Here is a 19,199-nt window from a genome sequence, read left to right as displayed (position 1 = left end):
CTCAGACATGAATGAGGAAAATATGCCAGCATCACAAAGAAAGTGACTGGGTTGGGGTTAATTTAAACCCAGCCTTTCGTAAATGTTAATACATATATAGAGTGGCTCATCTGAATGTTTATGCCTTAAACACTACCCAACAATTAACAATTTAAGTATAAACCATATTATTAATAATGCAATGTCAAAATTAAAAAATAATGTGCTACCAAGTACATCTTTAAAATTTTAAGAATGTGACTTTATTTAATATAGAATATCAGCTTTACAATTGTTTTAACAAATAACATGCTCTCGGCACAGTAGGTGGGACTATCCTGGTTATACTGGACAAATAATGTCAATGTCAATTTATTTATATAGCATATTTAAAACAACATAGGGATGCTGTGGCCAAAGTGTTTTACAATAATAGAATAAAAGAAAACAAACAAATAACATAAATAAAATAAATAATAAATAGAAGTAATGTTAGGTAATCACAATGAGGAAATGCAAGTCACAGAATGCAAGTGAATAGAAATGAGTCTTTAATCTTGTTTTGAACAGTTCAGTTGTAGATGACTCCTTTATGTGACGAGGTAAAGAGTTCCACAGGCGAGGAGCAGCAGCTGCAGAAGCCCTGTCCCCCTTGGATTTACACTTGGTACGAGGGACAACAAGAGACAACTGACCAGAAGATCTAAGCACTCTAGATGGCTGGTGTAAAACACACAATTCTGAAATAGGCAGGAGCAAGCCCATGTAAAGATTTAAAAACTATCAACAAGATCAAATCAATTAAAATCAATTTGAAAACTGACAGGCAGCCAGTGTAAAGAAGCTAAAATAGGAGAAATAGAATCATACTTTCTTGCCCCAAATAGAAAGCAAGCGGCAGCATTCTGGACCAACTGTAACCTGTGTATAATGAATTTACTAATCCCAGAATACAGCGAGTTGCAGTAGTCAAGGCGAGAAAACATAAAAGCATGAGTAGCTTTCTCAATATCCCTAGAAGATAAAAAAGACTTGATCATTCCTAATAGACAAAACTGGAAAAAGCAACTCTTGACTACAGAATTTACTTGTTTCTCAAAAGAGAGGTTACTGTCAAAAATAACACCTAGATTGCGGACTTGAGGCTTGCAACAGACAGAGAAACAGCCGAGAAGTCCAAGACCAATTTGGGCTTTAGCTGATGGATCCACTATAAGAACCTCCGTTTTATTTTGATTCAGATCAAGAAAATTATTAGCCATTCAGGATCTTAGTTCAGAAAGACAGTTGTGGAGTTGGAGGAACACCATATTTAAGAGGAGCAGTAGACGAAAAAGAGGAATTTAAAGTCACTGAAAAGTGTCTACCAGTTAAACATGACCTGAGCCAGTTAAGAGCAGCCCCTTTAAGCCCAAAAAGATGTTCAAGCCGCATCAGCAATATCTCGTATTAAGCATAAATTAACTACCGTATCATGGAACCACCATAGATGCTATAGTTACGTTATTGTAGCAACATGTAAACCCAATAGATAGTTCACGACTATGAATTAATCATTTGCCAGGTTAGGGAATTTTAAAAAAACTAGCCGAAGCCCGGAACAGAAAATAGTGAGAAAGGAATTTAGTATAACAAAGGCTTAGGAAACCACCATTGCAGTATAACGAAAATAGCAAGGAGCGAAACCAATGCCAGTGGTCGAGAGAGTACCTTCCTGTAGCAGGCTACGGAAAACATATACATATATAGATAGATGCCGCATTCACTGTGTTGCCCTGTCAACACGATAAGTCAGCACGTCTGCCCTATTGCGAGTGGTAAAAGTGCCATTTAAACTAATACAGGCAGACATGGAAACCGGGTTTTCTGATGAAAAAACAGTAACGTTTTAAACAGTATCGTTTACATACAACAGATTTTGGCATATCGTTTACATACAATTATTTATATCCATTTATACACTAATAATGGCAATTATTAAATAATAATAATTATTATTATTATTATTTAATAATTCCTCCTGTATAAGTAACATTTCTCGGACTGTTTTCTTCCATCTCTCATTTCTAGACTTTGTCCTGTCCTTACGCAACACAGTACTAAAGTATTGGTTAATGCCCGAGTCACCTCACGTATAGATTACTGTAACGGTATTCTATCTGTTATTCCACAAAAACGTATCCATCGCTTACAGTTTATTCAAAATTGCGCTGCCAGGATAATAACCTGCTGTTCTAAATCCACTGAACATACTACACCTATTCTCTCTCAACTTCACTGGCTCCCTGTTAACTACAGTATACAATACTAAATAACGCTCTTAACATTTAAAGCTCTCCACAACCTCACTGCTCTCCTACAGACTGACACTCGTCTCGCTCACTCTGATTCTCATCTGCAGCTCTACTTTCTGTATTACACATCAAACTCTGTGCTATGGGAGCTTGACAGTCTCTCATAGTGCTCCTCAACTCGGAAATTCTCTTCTCTCTCATATACATCAGCTTGATTCAATAACACATTTTAAAAGTACCCTCAAAACTTATCTTTTCAAACTGGCATACCAGTTGTGAATTTTGCACTGTTACTGCCAGTTATATTTGTTTGTTTACTAATTATTAATGTTTGATCGAGAGCGACAGTGGACGCAGAAGTAGGATTAGAGATGGCGGGCGGGGCACTGTTGTGCGTATCCCATGGATCTTAGAGTTGGTGGGTGGGGCTCTGTGAGTTGGCGGGCATGGCTGTCTGTCTTGCGTGTGCTCTCTGTCTTGCTTGCCCTTAGTTAGAGTTGGCGGGCGGGGCTCTGTCGAGCGTATCTCATGGTCTTAGAGTTGGCGGGCGGGGCTCTGTGAGTGGCAGGCGTGACTCTCTGTCTTGCGTGTGCTCTCTGTCTTGCTTGCGCTCACAGTCTTGCATGCCCTTAGTGAATTATATATATAGATACTGATAATGATGAAGTTGGCAACACACAGAAGATCTGCATTTTTATGAGTGAGATCCTGATTATGCCTGTAATTCTCTTTTTATATCATTTATACTAACAACTGCTGCCAATCTGGAAATTTCATAAAAGTTTTGCTTTCCTGTGTGTTTCACTTACCGCTGTAGAAAAAAGGACAAGTCAGCCAAGTTCAGAATAATTCCACATAAGAAGCACCACAACATACCAGCCGGGAAGTATTTTGTGTGGTTTTTGCATCTATTCTAGGGTTTCCGCTAGGGATTTGTGTTGTCTCCCACAGTCCAGAGTCCAGTTAGGTTGTTTGGCCAGTGGAAACTGTCCCAGAATGAGTGAGAATGTATTTGTTTTAGTGATCTCTGTGAAGACCCAGCTTCCTGTCCACATCTCTCTCTTGCCTTGCATCTTTTATTGCCATGAAAAGTTCTGCCTCTTACAAAGTAGAACTGCTTATTAGTATTTCTCGGTGTTTGGCAAAAGGGAATGCTACTGCTTGTGCATGACAGATACTGTATCATACTTCAGTTGCAACATTTTTAGTAGAAAAATGGAGAAAACTATGCCACAATTGCAAATCAGTTTGTTTCCTCAACTGTTGGATTAAGCACAGCATCATATTAAAATGTAGGATATGCTATTTTAATTTTTGTGTTACTACACAGCATAATCACAACACTGTGCAAATGGTCAGTAAATAAGAAGAAATATAGTTGGTGCTGCTTGTTGTAGAGCTTTGTGCTTAAAATATTTCACCCGTTGGCACATACTTACATCTTGGTCTGCAGGATTCTTGGCATTAAGTGCAATACTCATTATTGCTTTTAGAATAAAAACTATAACACTATTTTGTGTCGGGTCACATTAAGTGGTTTGAGTATGTAAATAGAGGATATAAAATTCTTGTCTGTGTTTGGATCTTCTTGTCTAAGACAGATATGAAGCATTTGGATGTCACTCACATAACTTGGCCAAGTCTGGGTATACCTGGAGCTGTTTGGCTGTCAATGCCATGTTTTATACATATAAATTTCACTTGAATGTTTTCACACAATGTGCTGGATCCAGTCTTAATTTTAAAAATACATCTGTGTATATGTTACTAAATATCTTATTAAAACATGATAATCACAAAACACCACCTCAGATAATTCTTTAAAAATACTAAAATAAATAAATGTCTTCTTTTATCACATACTTGATGAAAAAGACTTTTCTGGTATTTTTTTTTTCAAAAGGAATATGTTGGTCAACACCTATAGTTAGTTATACGTTTATTAATTTGGCTAATTTATACTCCCTTTTCCATCACATTTTACATTTAAATGTGGTTTTATTATAATATTTAGTATGTAATCTGAAGAAAATAAACCGAATAAATCCTTGGTACGCAATGTACAATTAGAAAAAAATGTTTAAACTATCAGTGGGCATTTGTCTCAACATTTTGACTGCACCACAGGGATCAGTAACAGATTAGATGTAATTAGTCACTAAATGTCACACAGTGGTGCCAGTAATCAAAAGCAAACAGAGCATGCAATATCTATGTGCATGAGTTGACTAATTTCAAATGGACGTAAAAAAAAATTCAAGTTTTTACTTTTAATATATTTACAAGGTTCATATTTCTTATTAAGCAAGAAAGCAAACATGCATATGCTTCAATTTTCATGTTAAGCAAGAAACTAAAAATTGAGAACCTCTGTAATTCTTTTTAAGGAAGAAATATAAAAAAAACAAAAAAACAAAACAAACTACAAAAAATGCACTAGAAATACCTGCATGTGAATGAGATATATTTACCAAAATGCCATATTTAGCTGTAACACTAATGTATATTCATTACCAACCAGTATATAAAGATTTATCTAGACAGTTCTGCAAATAGAAACAAATTAATGTTATGTGTGCTACTGATTTGCCTCATTTTAATTCAGAGCTAACTAAAGTACTAGGATAAATGTCAGTGTTAGCTTTTCTATATCTTCCTGTATTATTCAAGGTTAAAATAAGATTGTGGAATAAATTACAATTTAGGTGATTTAAAAAAACTCCTGTGTTTGAAGGCATGCTTTGAACTAGGTGGGTGAACTTTTGGGCATTGAAGGTTAAATAAACCTGTATCAACATCATCTTTCAAATAATAATAAAATCATAATAGTGTTTTTATTTCTATAATGCCTTTCAAAAACCCAAGGGTGCCTCACACAGTATTTAAAAATATTAGAAACCAGAAACAAATCATAAAAAACAGAAAAAAACACATCTTACTAATGTTAAAAAGTCTAAGACTGAAAAATATTGATTAAACCAAAAAATTTTAAATTAGTTTTGAAAGAAGAAAGTGAAGAGCAGTCACAGAAATGTTGATATAAGGAATTCCAGATCCAGGGAGCCATAACTCCAAGTGATCTGCCACCCCAGGAGGAACAAGCCCAGTACCAGAAGACCTAAGGGCACATAAAGGTTTATAGCAATAAGGCAATTTAACAAGAACATAAGAAATTTGACAAACAAGAGGAGACCATTCGGTCCATCAAGCTCTTTTGTTTAGCTAATAAGTTGTATAAGTTGTCCTAATATCTCATCTAGGCACTTCGGTTTCTGCTTCAACTACTTGACTCAGTAGTTTGTTCCAGAGTCCCATAACTCTTTGCATTAAGGAGTGCTTCCTGGCTTCAGGTTTAAGTGCACTCCTCCTTAATTTCCACTGGTGTCCTCAAGTAGGCGATTCACCTTTAAGCTGAAAGAATTCTGCTGGACTTTCTTTATCAATGCCTTTAAGGATTTTGAAGACTTGGATTAGGTCCCCATACAGTCTCATCTGCTAAACAGGTTTAACTCTCTGAGTCAATTGAGAGTAGGACATGTCCTTAAGTTCTGGGATGCACCTGGTTGCTCTCTTATGCACAGCTTCAAGTGCTGCTTTCTTGTAGAGAGGTGGCACAAAACATTCCAGATTTGGTCTCAGTAGTGTGTCATATAGTCTGAGCATAACATCCTTCAAAAATACATTCAACAGTTTTTACGATATAACTTTTCAACATTTTGTTTCCTTCTGCACAGTGCTTAGGTGATGAAAATGTTATGTCAAAATAAAACTGTAAATCCTTCTCAGAGATTGTTTCCTTTAAGACAGTGTCTCCCATCTTGCATTGACTTTCATGTTGCCCACGTGTAGCACTTTGTACTTTTATACTGCATTTTCTAAGTGTTTGTCCAGTTCTCAACTTTGTTCAGGTCTTTTTTAAATCTTTTTGCTGCCTCCTCAATGTCAGCCATTCCTCAAATTTTAGTGTCAAATATGTTGGAATCAGTCTCATTAATATAACAGAAAAGGTAATATTCCAACCACGGACCCCTGAGAGGCACCTCTGTGCAACAAAGTGAAATACTTAAGCATTTTTATTGACTCAGGCATGTTGACTGTCTACCAAAATTTTCTGAAATTGGTGGTGCATTGCAATCACTGATTTAGGCACCATTAAGTATCGTGAGCTTCTCTGAGTATATGTATGGCACTGTAATACAAACAGAGTTAATAATTAATAGACCAAAATGCTCTAGAAATGCAAAGTGTATGAAAAAGTGTTAAAAAGAAAATATGAAAGGAAAAGAAGAAGATAGACCCAGACAGTGAGAGTATTTATGACTATTTTCATAATTTAAAAGAAGCAATTGTAACTAAGCAGTTTATTTACTGTTCTCTGATACTGTAAGGCAAGGGTCCTTAATTATGATCCTGTGTGGCCGCAGTGGCTGCAGGTTTTTGTTCCAGCCAGTTTCATAATTAGAAGCCAGGCCTTGCAGATAATGGAGCTTGGCATTTAATTACATGTCTTGTTAGTGCTTTCATTCTTCAAAGACACACCTTTAACACATTGTAGATTTTTAATTTTCTGAGAACATTATCCAAATATATTTTTTAATGTTGATAATGCATCATTGATAATACCGACAACAGATCTGTACCTCTTAGTCATTTTGTTCTCTTATTTATTTTAAAAAATTTTTCTAAAACAGATACTGTACTTCTCGATGCACATACCCAGGTTTAAATGGTAACATATTAGCTGTTCCTTTGTCATTTGCCCCCGACTATTAACTGAAGGCTGGCTAAGAAATCAGGCAACAATTAAAGCTTAAATGTAGTTGTTTAAAGCTAAAAGAGCCAATTAATGGTTCTGAATCATAACGAGTTAATTAAAACTAAGCACAAAAAACATATTGCTTTCTTAGTAAATAATGAGTCCTAATTAAGAAATTAGTTGAAGCAAAAAATTGCAGCCACTGTGGCCTTCCAGGATGTAATTGAGGAGCCCTGCTGTAAGGCCTTCAAATTTGTAATGGTTATGTTAGTCAGGTACGTATTCTGAACATCACTGGAAATGATAACTGGTAGATGTTTAGAGCCCCCATTCTTTGGTATGTAGAAAGAAACTAAGGACACACAAGAAGCACAATGAAAGCAAAGAGAACTAACCTAAGACTAAAGGGTCATTTATACTTCACACTCAGAACGCGTACGCGCCCGCATCATGGCTGCCACTCATTCCCAGAGTTCATTTGATGCGTCCTCTGAGCAGGTCCTCAGATATAAACGTGACTTGTGCGCGAGTTGCAGTACCAGCAAAAGGTCAGGGGGCGTAGTGTGAAGTCGGAATGTGACATCAGAGTCTCTGCCTACCATCTACAGTACATGTGACAGAAAGACCCTTTGAGGATCCTACGGGATCGATGTGCGTGCTTTGATGTTTGATGAATGGTTTGATGTGGTGAAGCAAAATGCCAACATACAGATGCATTCGTGGCGCTTTTATATTCAAGCGTCACATATTCCCGATTGTATGACACAATATATTTTAAAAGTCTCACATACCATCTTTTGTGCCGTGTTTTTTTCTGGGGCTTCCTCCTGACCTGACAACAGCGGCAAGCATCAATAGATCACCACACAGAATATATTAATGTTTGATATTCCAACTCTCTGCAAATGTAGAATACTTAGATTTATACTTGATTTCACTTTCATGATGAAATACGTTAAAGTTATGTTACATTTTACTGATAAATCATTAATTTCATTTAAATAATGAATACCGTTAATAATTACACACATGGTGACACAGTGGCAGAGCAGTAGCACTGCTGTCTCGCAGGGAGTCATGTCGCTGGTATTCCCTGCCTGGAGTTTACATGTTTTCCTGCTGGATTTTCCACATCTTCCAAAGATATGCAGATTTGGGAATTTGGTGACACTAAAAAGACTCCAGTGTATGTGTGTGCTTATATTCACCTTGCGATGAGCTGATGCCCCGTTCAGGGATTGTTTCTGCCTCGTGCCCAATGCTTGCTGGAATGGACACATCCCTGGATTGATGGATTTAATCATTAAACATCCTTTTCAGAAATATTGCAGTAAGGTGTCCTCGGAATTTAATGGATGTTCCAGGCAATTCACAACACAGTGAAGCTGAACCTGTTCTCACCATGATAATATCTCGTACTGCCACCTGGTGGATTCTTCCAGATTTGCGTAAAGTACAAGCACAAGTATAAACAGTAAAACTCTTGTGTAGCAGGAGCATCCGCTAGAGCATTCGTTGCTCCGCGGGAAGTATAAACCCTGCCTTAGGGACACCTATATTATTACGTGTAACAGAAACATGTAAGTATCAAAATGTCAACAAAAACACCGAAGGAATGGTATGTCTAGTATCCACAGCTGTACTGATGCAGATTTTGTACATGACCTTTGTATGATATATTTTGAAACAGTTAGCAATGCACAACCTCAGTGTTGCAATTGGGAAAGTACAAGTGTCTTTTTTTGCTCACTTTTTAAATATTTTTTCTGTTGCCTGTGCATGAGAAGGTAGAATGCCAGTGCCTGATCTGAATGATCGACACACTCTTTGTGTTATTATGGGCTACCACAGGGTGAGGCTTAGTGAATTCCACATTTCCCCTGACACAGACATTGACAACTGCTGCATTGTGAACAGTGCTTAGGGAGCTAATGCATTTTTTGTCCTTCTAAATGATGGTAATTATTTTTAGGTGCCTTTTTGCCACACACCTACTTGCACCATGATGAACCTTCAGCTGACTTCAGGAATATCACAGCAGGACAATACTTTATGCTTCAGTTTCACTATCCATGTCAATCTGATGACCAATTCACAGTGTCAACGAATGGTTCAGTTTCAGTTTGTTCTAAAACTGGCTTTACAGCTTCTTGTTTACATGCCATTGTATTTTGTTTGAAAGATCTGCCCCAGCCATTAACCTTAGAGTGGTAAAACACATAGACATGTTTGTCATTTTTGCAGCATAATGTTATTTTGTCAATCAGATGGCAGCAGAATACATTCACAAGAATTAATCTCGCTTAACCATGTAAAGCAGGTCATCAAATGTCACTCCGAGTCTGAGAGTGTCAAGGAAGTTAATGGACTGTGTTGACAAATTCTCAAATAAATGTGTGTCTAAAACATGCCTGTTTTCCCTTCACCAACTCTTGTAATTCAAGAAGTACTCATTACTGTTTGTGGAGCTGGTTTAGTATTTTGAAAATGAAATCCTGCCTCCATACTACTTCAGGATTTTAATCGTGATGCATGTCTATCCATCCATTCATTACTAAATCTATGTAACCTTATTCAAGATGTCATGGGCCAGTGCTTATTCCAGCAGCTTCAAATGTAGGGCAGGTATACACCATGGGAATTCCATCACAGAACACACTTAAATTCACTCAATTTAGAGTTTAATATAAACTTAATGTGCACATGTATGTTGTTGGAAACCCAAAGTATACTGGTAAATATCCATACAGACACTCCATACCGCAAATCAAATCTGGGACTCAGTAACTGTTTGGCCTCAGTTCCAACCACTGCACCATCATGTTATATACATAACAATTTCATAACTGTTTAATTTGTTAATTTTTCTTCTGATTGAAATCATTCAACCAGCTTGTGTTGTAAATGTAGGCCTACTCAATGGAACTTTACATTATTTACACTTACATGTTGTATATTTAAATACATTGTTTTTTATGCATGTTTTAACAGTTTACTGTAATTTTTTCTTCTTCTTGACTAAACCAGGATCATTGACAGAACAGAAGGAGGCAGAAATCACAAAAAGTCCAGCTTCCAATACAAGACGTCCAGCAGACAAGAACCTAGGCCCAATGTTACCCGTGACTCGAGAGATTTTGCAGGACTTCTACAAGCCATTTAACGTGAAACTAGCTGATGTTCTTCAAAATGATTCCTTCCTCTGGGAAAAGAGTGCTAAATTAATTTAATAAAACTTGGAAAAATTTAATTACTTTCTTAACAAAATGTAGCAATTTTTTTTTTTCTCATTTCCTCAAAGCATCTAAATAATACAGTATACACAAATTATTTTTATAAAACAGTGGTCATTAAATTATTTCAAGCTGTTTTATCTAGATTTGGCTCTTATTTGTCTGCAATTCTTTTAAAAATCTTGAGTGTTACAATATCACCACCTGCTGTTGAAAATGTTTATGCCAACTGTTTTTTAATCAAACTATATATCCATTTTGCAGTAAGATAAATAAAACCTCCCACTTAAATACAGGGTGCAGGAAAGCCACTGTGGCTGCAGTTTTCTTTCTGACCAGTTTTTTAATTCACTGCCAGCCCTTGTTTTTAATGGGATCTGCCATTCAACCAAATGCCTGCATCAGTGGACAGTTTCAGAAATGTCTATGCTTTCTATGTCAGTTCAGAAATGTGCATATTACTGTTGTAGTTTTTAGTGTACAGTTCTCAAGTCAGCCTTTAAATATTTTAGCTTCATTTTGGGTTGATTGCTGTTTAACAATGAGATGTAATTATCAATGTGGCCAACAGTGGAGCTGATAAATTGAGACCATTTGCACTTACATGTTTTCTTCATAAGTAAATTGAGAACAAAATATTAAGGGTTGTGAGGTAGTAATACATTTTGGTCTGCTAAAATTTTTTCTGATTTTTTATATCAAAGTAAAAAATAGAATCTACACTGTTCTTTGTCTGATGCTGGTTATTCCAGTTTAGGTTTGCTGTGATGGCAGCATAAAATGCAAGGGTAGGGTGACATACCACCGTAGAGTGCGCTCACATATACTTGGACACTTTGGAGTTGCCAGTTAATCTATGATGTATGTATATGTGAGCAAGAGTAAAGTATCTTTATGAAAAAAATGGCTTAACAAAAATTACAGTGACCTTTGAATACTTCATTTGGGACAACTGGCCTAAATATGTTCATGAATAATCTACTATAACACTCTCAGCATGATATCAGCAGTATTTTTCTTTTGATAAAGAGGTACGTTATATTTGTGTCATGTACAGATTTTACAGTCAATTTTTATCTACCCAATGCTTGATTGGTCTAAACATCTTAAATTAATTTTGGTAACATGCCAGATATTCAACATGGGTATAACGAGATATGTTGAGGTCAGTGTGTCCCATAGCCGGATCTCTAATCAGAATAGCTGATTGGGGAGAAAGTTTAGGTAAATATACTGGCATGGTTGTGCAGCCGTCATCCTGCAGAAACTTTCAGATCACAGCTGAACTTTCAGATCACAGGACCACCACTGCCCGGACATTTTGTCAATGGTGACCCTTTATTATTATACCCATGATGCTATTGAATAAGAAAACCTCACCAGTGTTGCTAGATAGATAGATGGATAGTGTCACACACGTGCGAGTAGGAGACAGCTAAAGAGCTTAAATATTGGTAATACCATATCAGACCAGGGGGTGGCAGAGTGTGCTGACTTTGACTGTATTTCTCAGTTGCTTGCAGACCGTTCCGAGGAAATCCCAATAGGTTTTTACCTCGATGACGACACTTCCAATTCTGACCCTGATGATGTCACTTCCAGTTCTGGCCCTTTTGATAACATCACTTCCTCCCTGGGTCTTTAAAGCCACCATCTTACCTCCACTTCATCAGTTCTATTTTCCACTCAGTCGTGTGAACATCTCTGTTCAAACTTTTCCAAACTTTTTGCAGCCAGGATATAATATACGGGTGGCTGTCCCAAACTTTTATAATGTCTGAAGTCTCGTCCTTGTCACAATAGATAGATAGATAGATAGATAGATAGATAGATAGATAGATAGATAGATAGATAGATAGAATTCGAATTGACCCAAGATGAGTGGGTGGGTTCTACAATGGATGGGTCAAATCCAAGTTAATTCCTGCTTTGCCCAATGCTACCAGGATAGACGGGTTTGATTGGAACACGCAGATTTAATAGAACAATACAGTGTTTGTTCCTGATACTGTCCGAGTAGACTTTGCACTTTGTGTCTGTTTGCATTTTCTATTGGGGTCTCCTGTGTGTGTGTGTGTGGCTGTTTGTGTGAGTGGACGCAGTGATTGACACCGTTTTCACCGTTAACTGCCTTGCACCCTATGCTGTAATAATAGACTTAAGCGCCTAAATTGGATTAAGTTGGTTTGAAAATGTTTCATTACATAAGAGTTTATTAGTTTCTCTGAACCCTCAATTTATATCCACTCAAAATGCTTCATTGTAGTAGAGACTGAAATTGCACTAATTACAGGAGACAGAGCTGGAGGTAGCAGAATTGCTAAGATTTGCATTGGGTGTGACGAGGATGAATAGGATTAGAAATGAGTACATTAGAGGATCAGCTCAAGTTGGACAGTTGGGAGACAAAGTCAGAGAGGTGAGATTGCATTGGTTTGGACAGGTGCTGAGGAGAGATGCTGAGTATATTGGGAGAAGGATGTTAAAGATAGAGGTGTCAGGGAAGAGATAAAGAGGAAGTCCTAAGAGAAGGTTTATGGATGTGGTGAGAGATGACATGCAGGTGATGGGTGTAACAGAACAAGATGCAGAGGACAGAAAGATATGGAAGAAGATGATCCACTGTGGTGACCCCTAACAGCCAAAAGAAAGAAAGAAATCTCCTCTAGTGTTGGCTTCCTTGATATTTATATTTCTTTGTTAACAGATAAACTCAAATAAAACAAAAAGTACATGAAGTCTGAATTCACTCTACTGCATCTGTAATTGTAACCAGCATGTGTCTGGAGTTTCATAGTTTATCCTTACATCAAAGCTCAAAGTGAGTCAGTGCTGACTTGGGAGTCAGAACTTTTCAGACTGAATTTAGAAGACTTTTGTATTTGATGGAAAATGTGACACAGACCTGCATGTGACCTGCATCTGAGCAGTTCAGTATGAATTGTTTAATAAAGCTGAAATATTTTCAAAATGTGCTAACCAGAAACAGTGGTCAACAACATCTTGCAGATAATAGGCATGATTGATTATCCATGGGGCATTAATAATAATACATTTTATTTATATAGCGCCTTTCCCATGCCTGGAACATGGCACCTGGATACTGTGGAAAACCTTAACATGACTGAAACATTTCAGAGTTCACCACTTGATAAGGTCTGGGATTACATTATAGAGCAAGTCATTATACAATGAAAGGAAAATCAAACGCACCATCCATTAGGTGACACCAAAGAGATTGGAAAATTTGTGGTTCTCCGCACTCATCGTCAGCCATTAAGGTTCAGCTGCTGCCCTGTTTTTGATAATGAACTTTTGCTTCTACTAAGAATTTTTTTAAGACAGCCTGAAATACAAACATTGTTATACACTACAATACAATTTATTTTTGTATAATCCAAAATCAAACAAAAAGTGTCATAATGGGCTTTAACCGGCCCTGCCTTTTGACAGACCCCCAGCCTTGAAGAAGACAAACTCCCAAAAAAAAACTTAGTAGGGGAAAAAAAAATGGAAGAATCCTTGGGAAATGCAAATCAAAAGAGAGTCCCCTTTCCAGGTAGATTGTGTGTGCAGTGGGTGTCAAAAAAAGGGAGTAAATATAATACAATACACAGAACAGAACACAAGTAATCCTCAATATAACAGTGCAATAGAAATCGTACAAGTACAGAGCAGAATTCAACTCTAGATGATGTCACATAATTTGAACTTGTCACTGTTTTTCATCAAAACCTCTGACATCTTGCTCTCACCAGTCCTGTCTCTTCTCTTGTGCCCACAGAGATTGTAGTGATAAGTTGCACTCAGAGAAACGTTACAATTAGGAGCTGACAATTTCACAAATGTCCTACACTGTTCATGCTAGTGTTCACCTACATTAGAAATAATTTCCGAGATTGCAAAGCATGCTAAGGTAAGCATTGGAGGGACAGCTTCTGTTTAGCAAACATTTCAGGTTGATTTAGTCTTCATAAACTGCACTGGTGTGTGAGTGTAAACTGCCATGGAATGGTGTCTCATCACAATACTGTCATGATGTGCTTCTGAAATAAATGTGTTTGTAAAAATAGAAATAAAGGTACGAGACAGTAAGCACAAGAAATTTAAATCATCAGAGTAATATTTCACATTATAATACTAGTATAAAGCCTACAATATGCGATATTTAATTACTACTAACAAAATGCCTTTCTGAAATTATAAAAAAGCACATTTTATCTTACACACTTGAAGTGGTCTCCTAGATCTACAGTTGTTCTTAACAAATCTAAAATATGACACCGATTGGATATTTATCACTTCCAGGCACAAATATGATACGAATGTGGACATAAAGCCAAACTAATATTAATGAAATTAAATGTCACATCAAATTATTAGTAAACAAAGAGGTTGTTTAGATATTCTTGAAACCATATAATATACTGACAGGCTATACTGTATAGTGTGTGACATTGAAAAGCGCAATACATATTGCGACGACTGGTCAAATAAGGCATTATGGGGCCGGGGAAGTCTTCAAGATGCCAATTGGCTTTTTATTTGGTGTGCTGTGATATAAATGGTGCCCTACTGCCACCTGCCAAAATAACAAGAGGCCTTTCTGCCTCTTGCCTGTCCTTTAAGCATTCACTCCCTGCTCCAGTCGCAGTACTTATCCTGCTACCTACCTCTAAGGCTGCCCTTCACCAATCACACACTCCCCTTTTATTTTCCCAGAAGCATCGTTAATTAACCCTGACCTCTGTCACTCAGTTCTCTCCCCTAGGGAAGTGCCCTGAGCCCTCCCAAAGTGCTTTCCCCTAAGACTCAATTCCAACCCTGCTTCCATTCCCCACAGCACAAGAAGTAGTGAGACACGTCACAATATAAAATGTTATTAAATCAGCAAAAACTGAAAAATATTTTAAAAAAAAAGGTGAAGCTGCAATTTTGAAATGTTAACCTTATCCCACAACACTTACTAAATACATAATATATGCACTATTTTATGTATACATATAAACGCACTGAGCAAATTATTAAGAACAGCTCTACATCTGATAATCCATGCAATCATCTAATCAACCAATCATGTGGCAGCAACATAATTCATAAAATCATGTAGATAGGAACTTCAATTAATGTTTACAACAAACATCAGAATGAGGAAAAAAATGAGATCCAATTGGTTTCGACCATGGCATGATTTTTGGTGCCAGACAGGCTTCTCTGAGTATTTCTGTAACTGGTGATCTCCTGAGATTTTCACGCACAATAGTATCCAGTGTTTCTTGAAAATGGTGCAAAAAACAACCAGTAGATTTCAGTAGACAGAAATGCCTAGTTGGTCAGAGGAGAATAGCCAGAATGTTTCAAACTGACAGAAAGGCTACGGTAATGCAGATAACCATTCTGTAGATCTGTGGTGAGCAGAAAAGCATCTCAGAATGCACAACACTTCAAAGACTGATGAAGATGGTCTTCAAAAGCAGAAGGCCACATCGTGTTCCACTAATGTCAGCTAAGAACAGAAAGCTGAGGCTACAGTGGGCACAGACTTACCAAACCTGGACAGCTGAAGACTACAAAAAGGTAGTGTGGTCTGATGAATCTCGATTTCTGCTGAGGCACACAGATGATAGGTCAAGATTTGGCATTCACCCAATCTGCCTTGTGTCAACTCTTCATGAACATGCAAATGAGGTCAATGTTCTTCAGTGGCCTTACCAGTTGCCGGCTTGAAATTCAACATAACCCCTTTGCAAGAACTGCGTTTGAGGGTGGTTAGTGGGGCGACAGCATATTGACTCTCAGCTTATACTTGCAATTTGGGTACTTTTTTAATAGATTATATCATTATATTTTGATAAAGTCCGTGTGTTATCTTGCAAAAATTTTGCTGAACCCTGTGTAATAAGAGGAGACCAGAGACATAGAAAGGTTTGGGGCAGCCACCCGTTTAATGCGGTTTCCCGGCTGCAAAAGTCTTTGAGGCATTTTAAACAGTTGTTATACAACAGAGTCCAAAACAGAACTGCCTGCCTAAGCAAAGGCAGTGAGCTTTATAGCACAGAGGGCGGAAATGATGTCGTCCTCTGGGCGGAACTGGAAGTGACATCATCCTTGGGGCGGAACCGAAGTGACCTCATTCTTGGGGCCGGAACCGGAAGTGATGTGTCCTTCCTGGAAATGGCGGCTCCTGGTGGGATTTCCCGGGTAAGACCTGCAGAGAACTCAGAAAGAGCGTCAGTGCACCGCCCCTGGGCAGATGTATAAACAGTATTTCTAAGCCCTTCAGCTGCTTCCCATGCACACGCAGGTGTGACAAGACTCCCCTCAGCCCAGACCCGTCGGGTCGGGCGACCTGCACCGAGAGGTCGTGGGCCCGGAGAGGGCATCGGCGTTGGCATGAAGAGACCCCTGTCGATGAACGAGCGTATACTTGTACTGCTGCAGGTCAAGAAACCACCTCGTGACCCGTGGATTCGACTCCCTGTGAAGGGCCATCCACTTCAGAGGTGCATGATCCGTCACCAGAGTGAACACGCCACCCAAGAGGTAGTACCGCAGCTGAGTTACCGCCCATTTGATCGCCAGAGCCTCTTTCTCCACCGCCGCACCTGGTCTCCCTGTCCAACAGTTTCCGGCTCAGGTACATAACGGGTGTTCAACACCGTCGGCGCTTTGGCTCAACACGGCACCCAAGCCTGTGTCCGGCGTCCGTCTGGAGGATAAAAGGGAGAGAAGTTAGGGGAGATTAAGATAGGTGCTGAAGTCAGAGCCCTTTTAAGTCACTGAATGCAGCCCCGCTTATCAGACCATACCACCGTATTAGGAGCTCTTTTCTTTGTCAAGTCGGTCAAGGCGCGCCTCTCGGAGAAGCGAGGCACAAACCGGCGGTAGTACCCGCCAAACCGAGAAAGGATTGGACTTGCCGCTTGGTTTTGGACGGGCCAGGCCATTATGGCTTGCAACTTGGAACACTGTGGCCTCACAGTACCCGCCCACTAGGTAGCCCAAATATTTGGCTTCCTCAATCCAAAGAAACATTTCTTGGGGTTGATTCGGAGCCCGCTCTCCCAGTGTCCGTAATACTGCTGTGACCTGCTGTATGTGTTCCTTCCAGGTGCTGGAATAGATGACGACGCCATCCAGATAGGCAGCACAGAACAAGTTATGGGGCCGGAGCACTTTGTCCACCAGACGCTGAAAAGTCGCAGGTGCCCCGTGTAACCGAATGGAAGGACACGATACTGCCAGTGTCCGCTAGGAGTGCTAAACGGTTTTTCCTTCGCGGACTCCGTTAAAGGAACCTGCCAGTACCCCTTTGTCATGTCAAGTGTAGTCAAGAATTTGGCTGGTCCCAGTCTCTCGAGGAGGTCATCCACGCGAGGCATGGGATAAGCATCAAATCGGGAAACTTGGTTAAGCCGACGGAAGTCATTGCAAAACCTCCAACTGCCGTCAGGCTTAGCAATCAAGACGATGGGACTGGACCAGGGACTACTACTTTCCTCGATTACTCCTAGTGCCAGCATTCGCTTGATTTCCAGTTCCACTTCTACTTTCTTTGCCTCCGGGAGTCTGTAGGGTCGCCACGGACGATCACCCCCGGGTCAGTCAATATGTCGTGCGCAATCAGAGAGGTCCGACCTGGTTGTTCACTTACCACCTCTGGGACAGAGTGGATAGCTGCTTGAGCTCTTGTTTCTGTCTGGTGGATAGCTGCTCGCCGAAATTAAGGGAACTTACTTCCGCGAAGAGAGAGCAGGGCTGTCCGGAGGAGGGATCGGGATCCCTCTCCTTCCACGGTTTCAGCAGGTTTACATGATACACTCGCTCAATCGCGCAATTGGGCGATATATTCCAAAATATTAGTGGAGGGCTGTGCCTCCCCTTCCCAGCCCTCTTTTAAAATATCTAATAAACCCCGGGGTTGTCTTCCGTACAGTAATTCAAATGGAGAGAACCTCGTAGAGGCTTGAGGAACTTTCCGGTAGGCAAAGAGGACAAGGGGAGGAGTTGGTCCCAATTCCTCCCATCCTTGCTGACTACCTTACGTAGCATTTGCTTGAGAGTTTGATTAAATCTCTCCACTAGCCCATCGGTTTGAGGATGATACACCGAGGTTTTTAAATGCTTTATTTTCAGTAACTTGGCAGTCTCCTTGAACGTTTCCGAGGTAAAAGGCGTTCCTTGGTCCGTCAGGACTTCTCTAGGAATGCCTACCCGCGAAAAGACTCCTACTAGTTCCCGTGCAATATTTTTGTGGTAGCGGCGCAACGGAACGGCTTCAGGGAATCGGTTAGCTTAATCCACGAGGACGAGTATATATTTATATCCTCGGGCTGAGGGTTCTAGGGGTCCTACTATATCCACCCCAATCCTGTCAAAGGAACGTCAATAAGGGAAGGGGAACCAGAGGAGCGGTCCCTCCTAGGAATTTGCCTCAGTTGACATTCCGGACAGGAAATGCAAAAGCGGCGAACCTCCTCGTTAATCCCCGGCCAGAAAAAACGGAGCTTAATTCGCTCTAATGTCTTATCGGAGCCGAGATGGCCTCCAAGAAGGTGGGAGTGTGCTAACTTCGCAAACCTGCCGCCCGGTAGGTCCGCGGGATTAGCAACAACTTCGGACCTTCCCCTCATGTTCAGCGACCCGATACAACAATTCATTATCAATGACAAAGTGAGGTCCCTGTGGCATGGGCAAATGCGTCGCTGCCGTTAACGAGAACCACTGCATTCTTTATGTGTTTCAGAGAGTCGTCATTCCACTGTTCTCTCTTGAAAGAAGCCGGTGTTGCTCTAAACTGAACGAACAATTCAGAGAGAGGGTCCGGTCTGACCTCAAGGGCGGAGATTCCTCCCTCGCTGCCGGGGCGCTGTTGGATGACGTAGTAGCCCGCGACGGTCCGGGAGTGTCTTCGTCATCTCTTGGCCTACCGCCCAC

The 19,199-nt window shown here is 39.7% G+C and overlaps 1 protein-coding gene across 3 annotated transcripts in view; it reads left to right on the top strand.

The window, feature by feature from the left end:
- chst15 (carbohydrate (N-acetylgalactosamine 4-sulfate 6-O) sulfotransferase 15) overlaps window positions 1–10,397 on the top strand; it is a 290,859-nt gene extending 280,462 nt beyond the window's left edge. For all 3 annotated transcript variants that reach the window (XM_039769563.1, XM_039769553.1, XM_039769544.1), the window contains one exon: window positions 10,057–10,397. In XM_039769563.1, the coding sequence (XP_039625497.1) occupies window positions 10,057–10,259 (203 nt within the window). In that variant the 3' untranslated portion in view covers window positions 10,260–10,397. The remainder of the gene's footprint in view (window positions 1–10,056) is intronic.
- The last annotated feature ends 8,802 nt before the right edge of the window (window positions 10,398–19,199 follow it).

Source organism: Polypterus senegalus, chromosome 1 (assembly GCF_016835505.1).
Source record: "Polypterus senegalus isolate Bchr_013 chromosome 1, ASM1683550v1, whole genome shotgun sequence".
Classification (NCBI taxonomy): Eukaryota; Metazoa; Chordata; class Cladistia; order Polypteriformes; family Polypteridae; genus Polypterus; species Polypterus senegalus.
The sequence above is the reverse complement of the archived record's forward strand: the minus strand, read 5'-3'. Positions and strand labels throughout refer to the sequence as shown.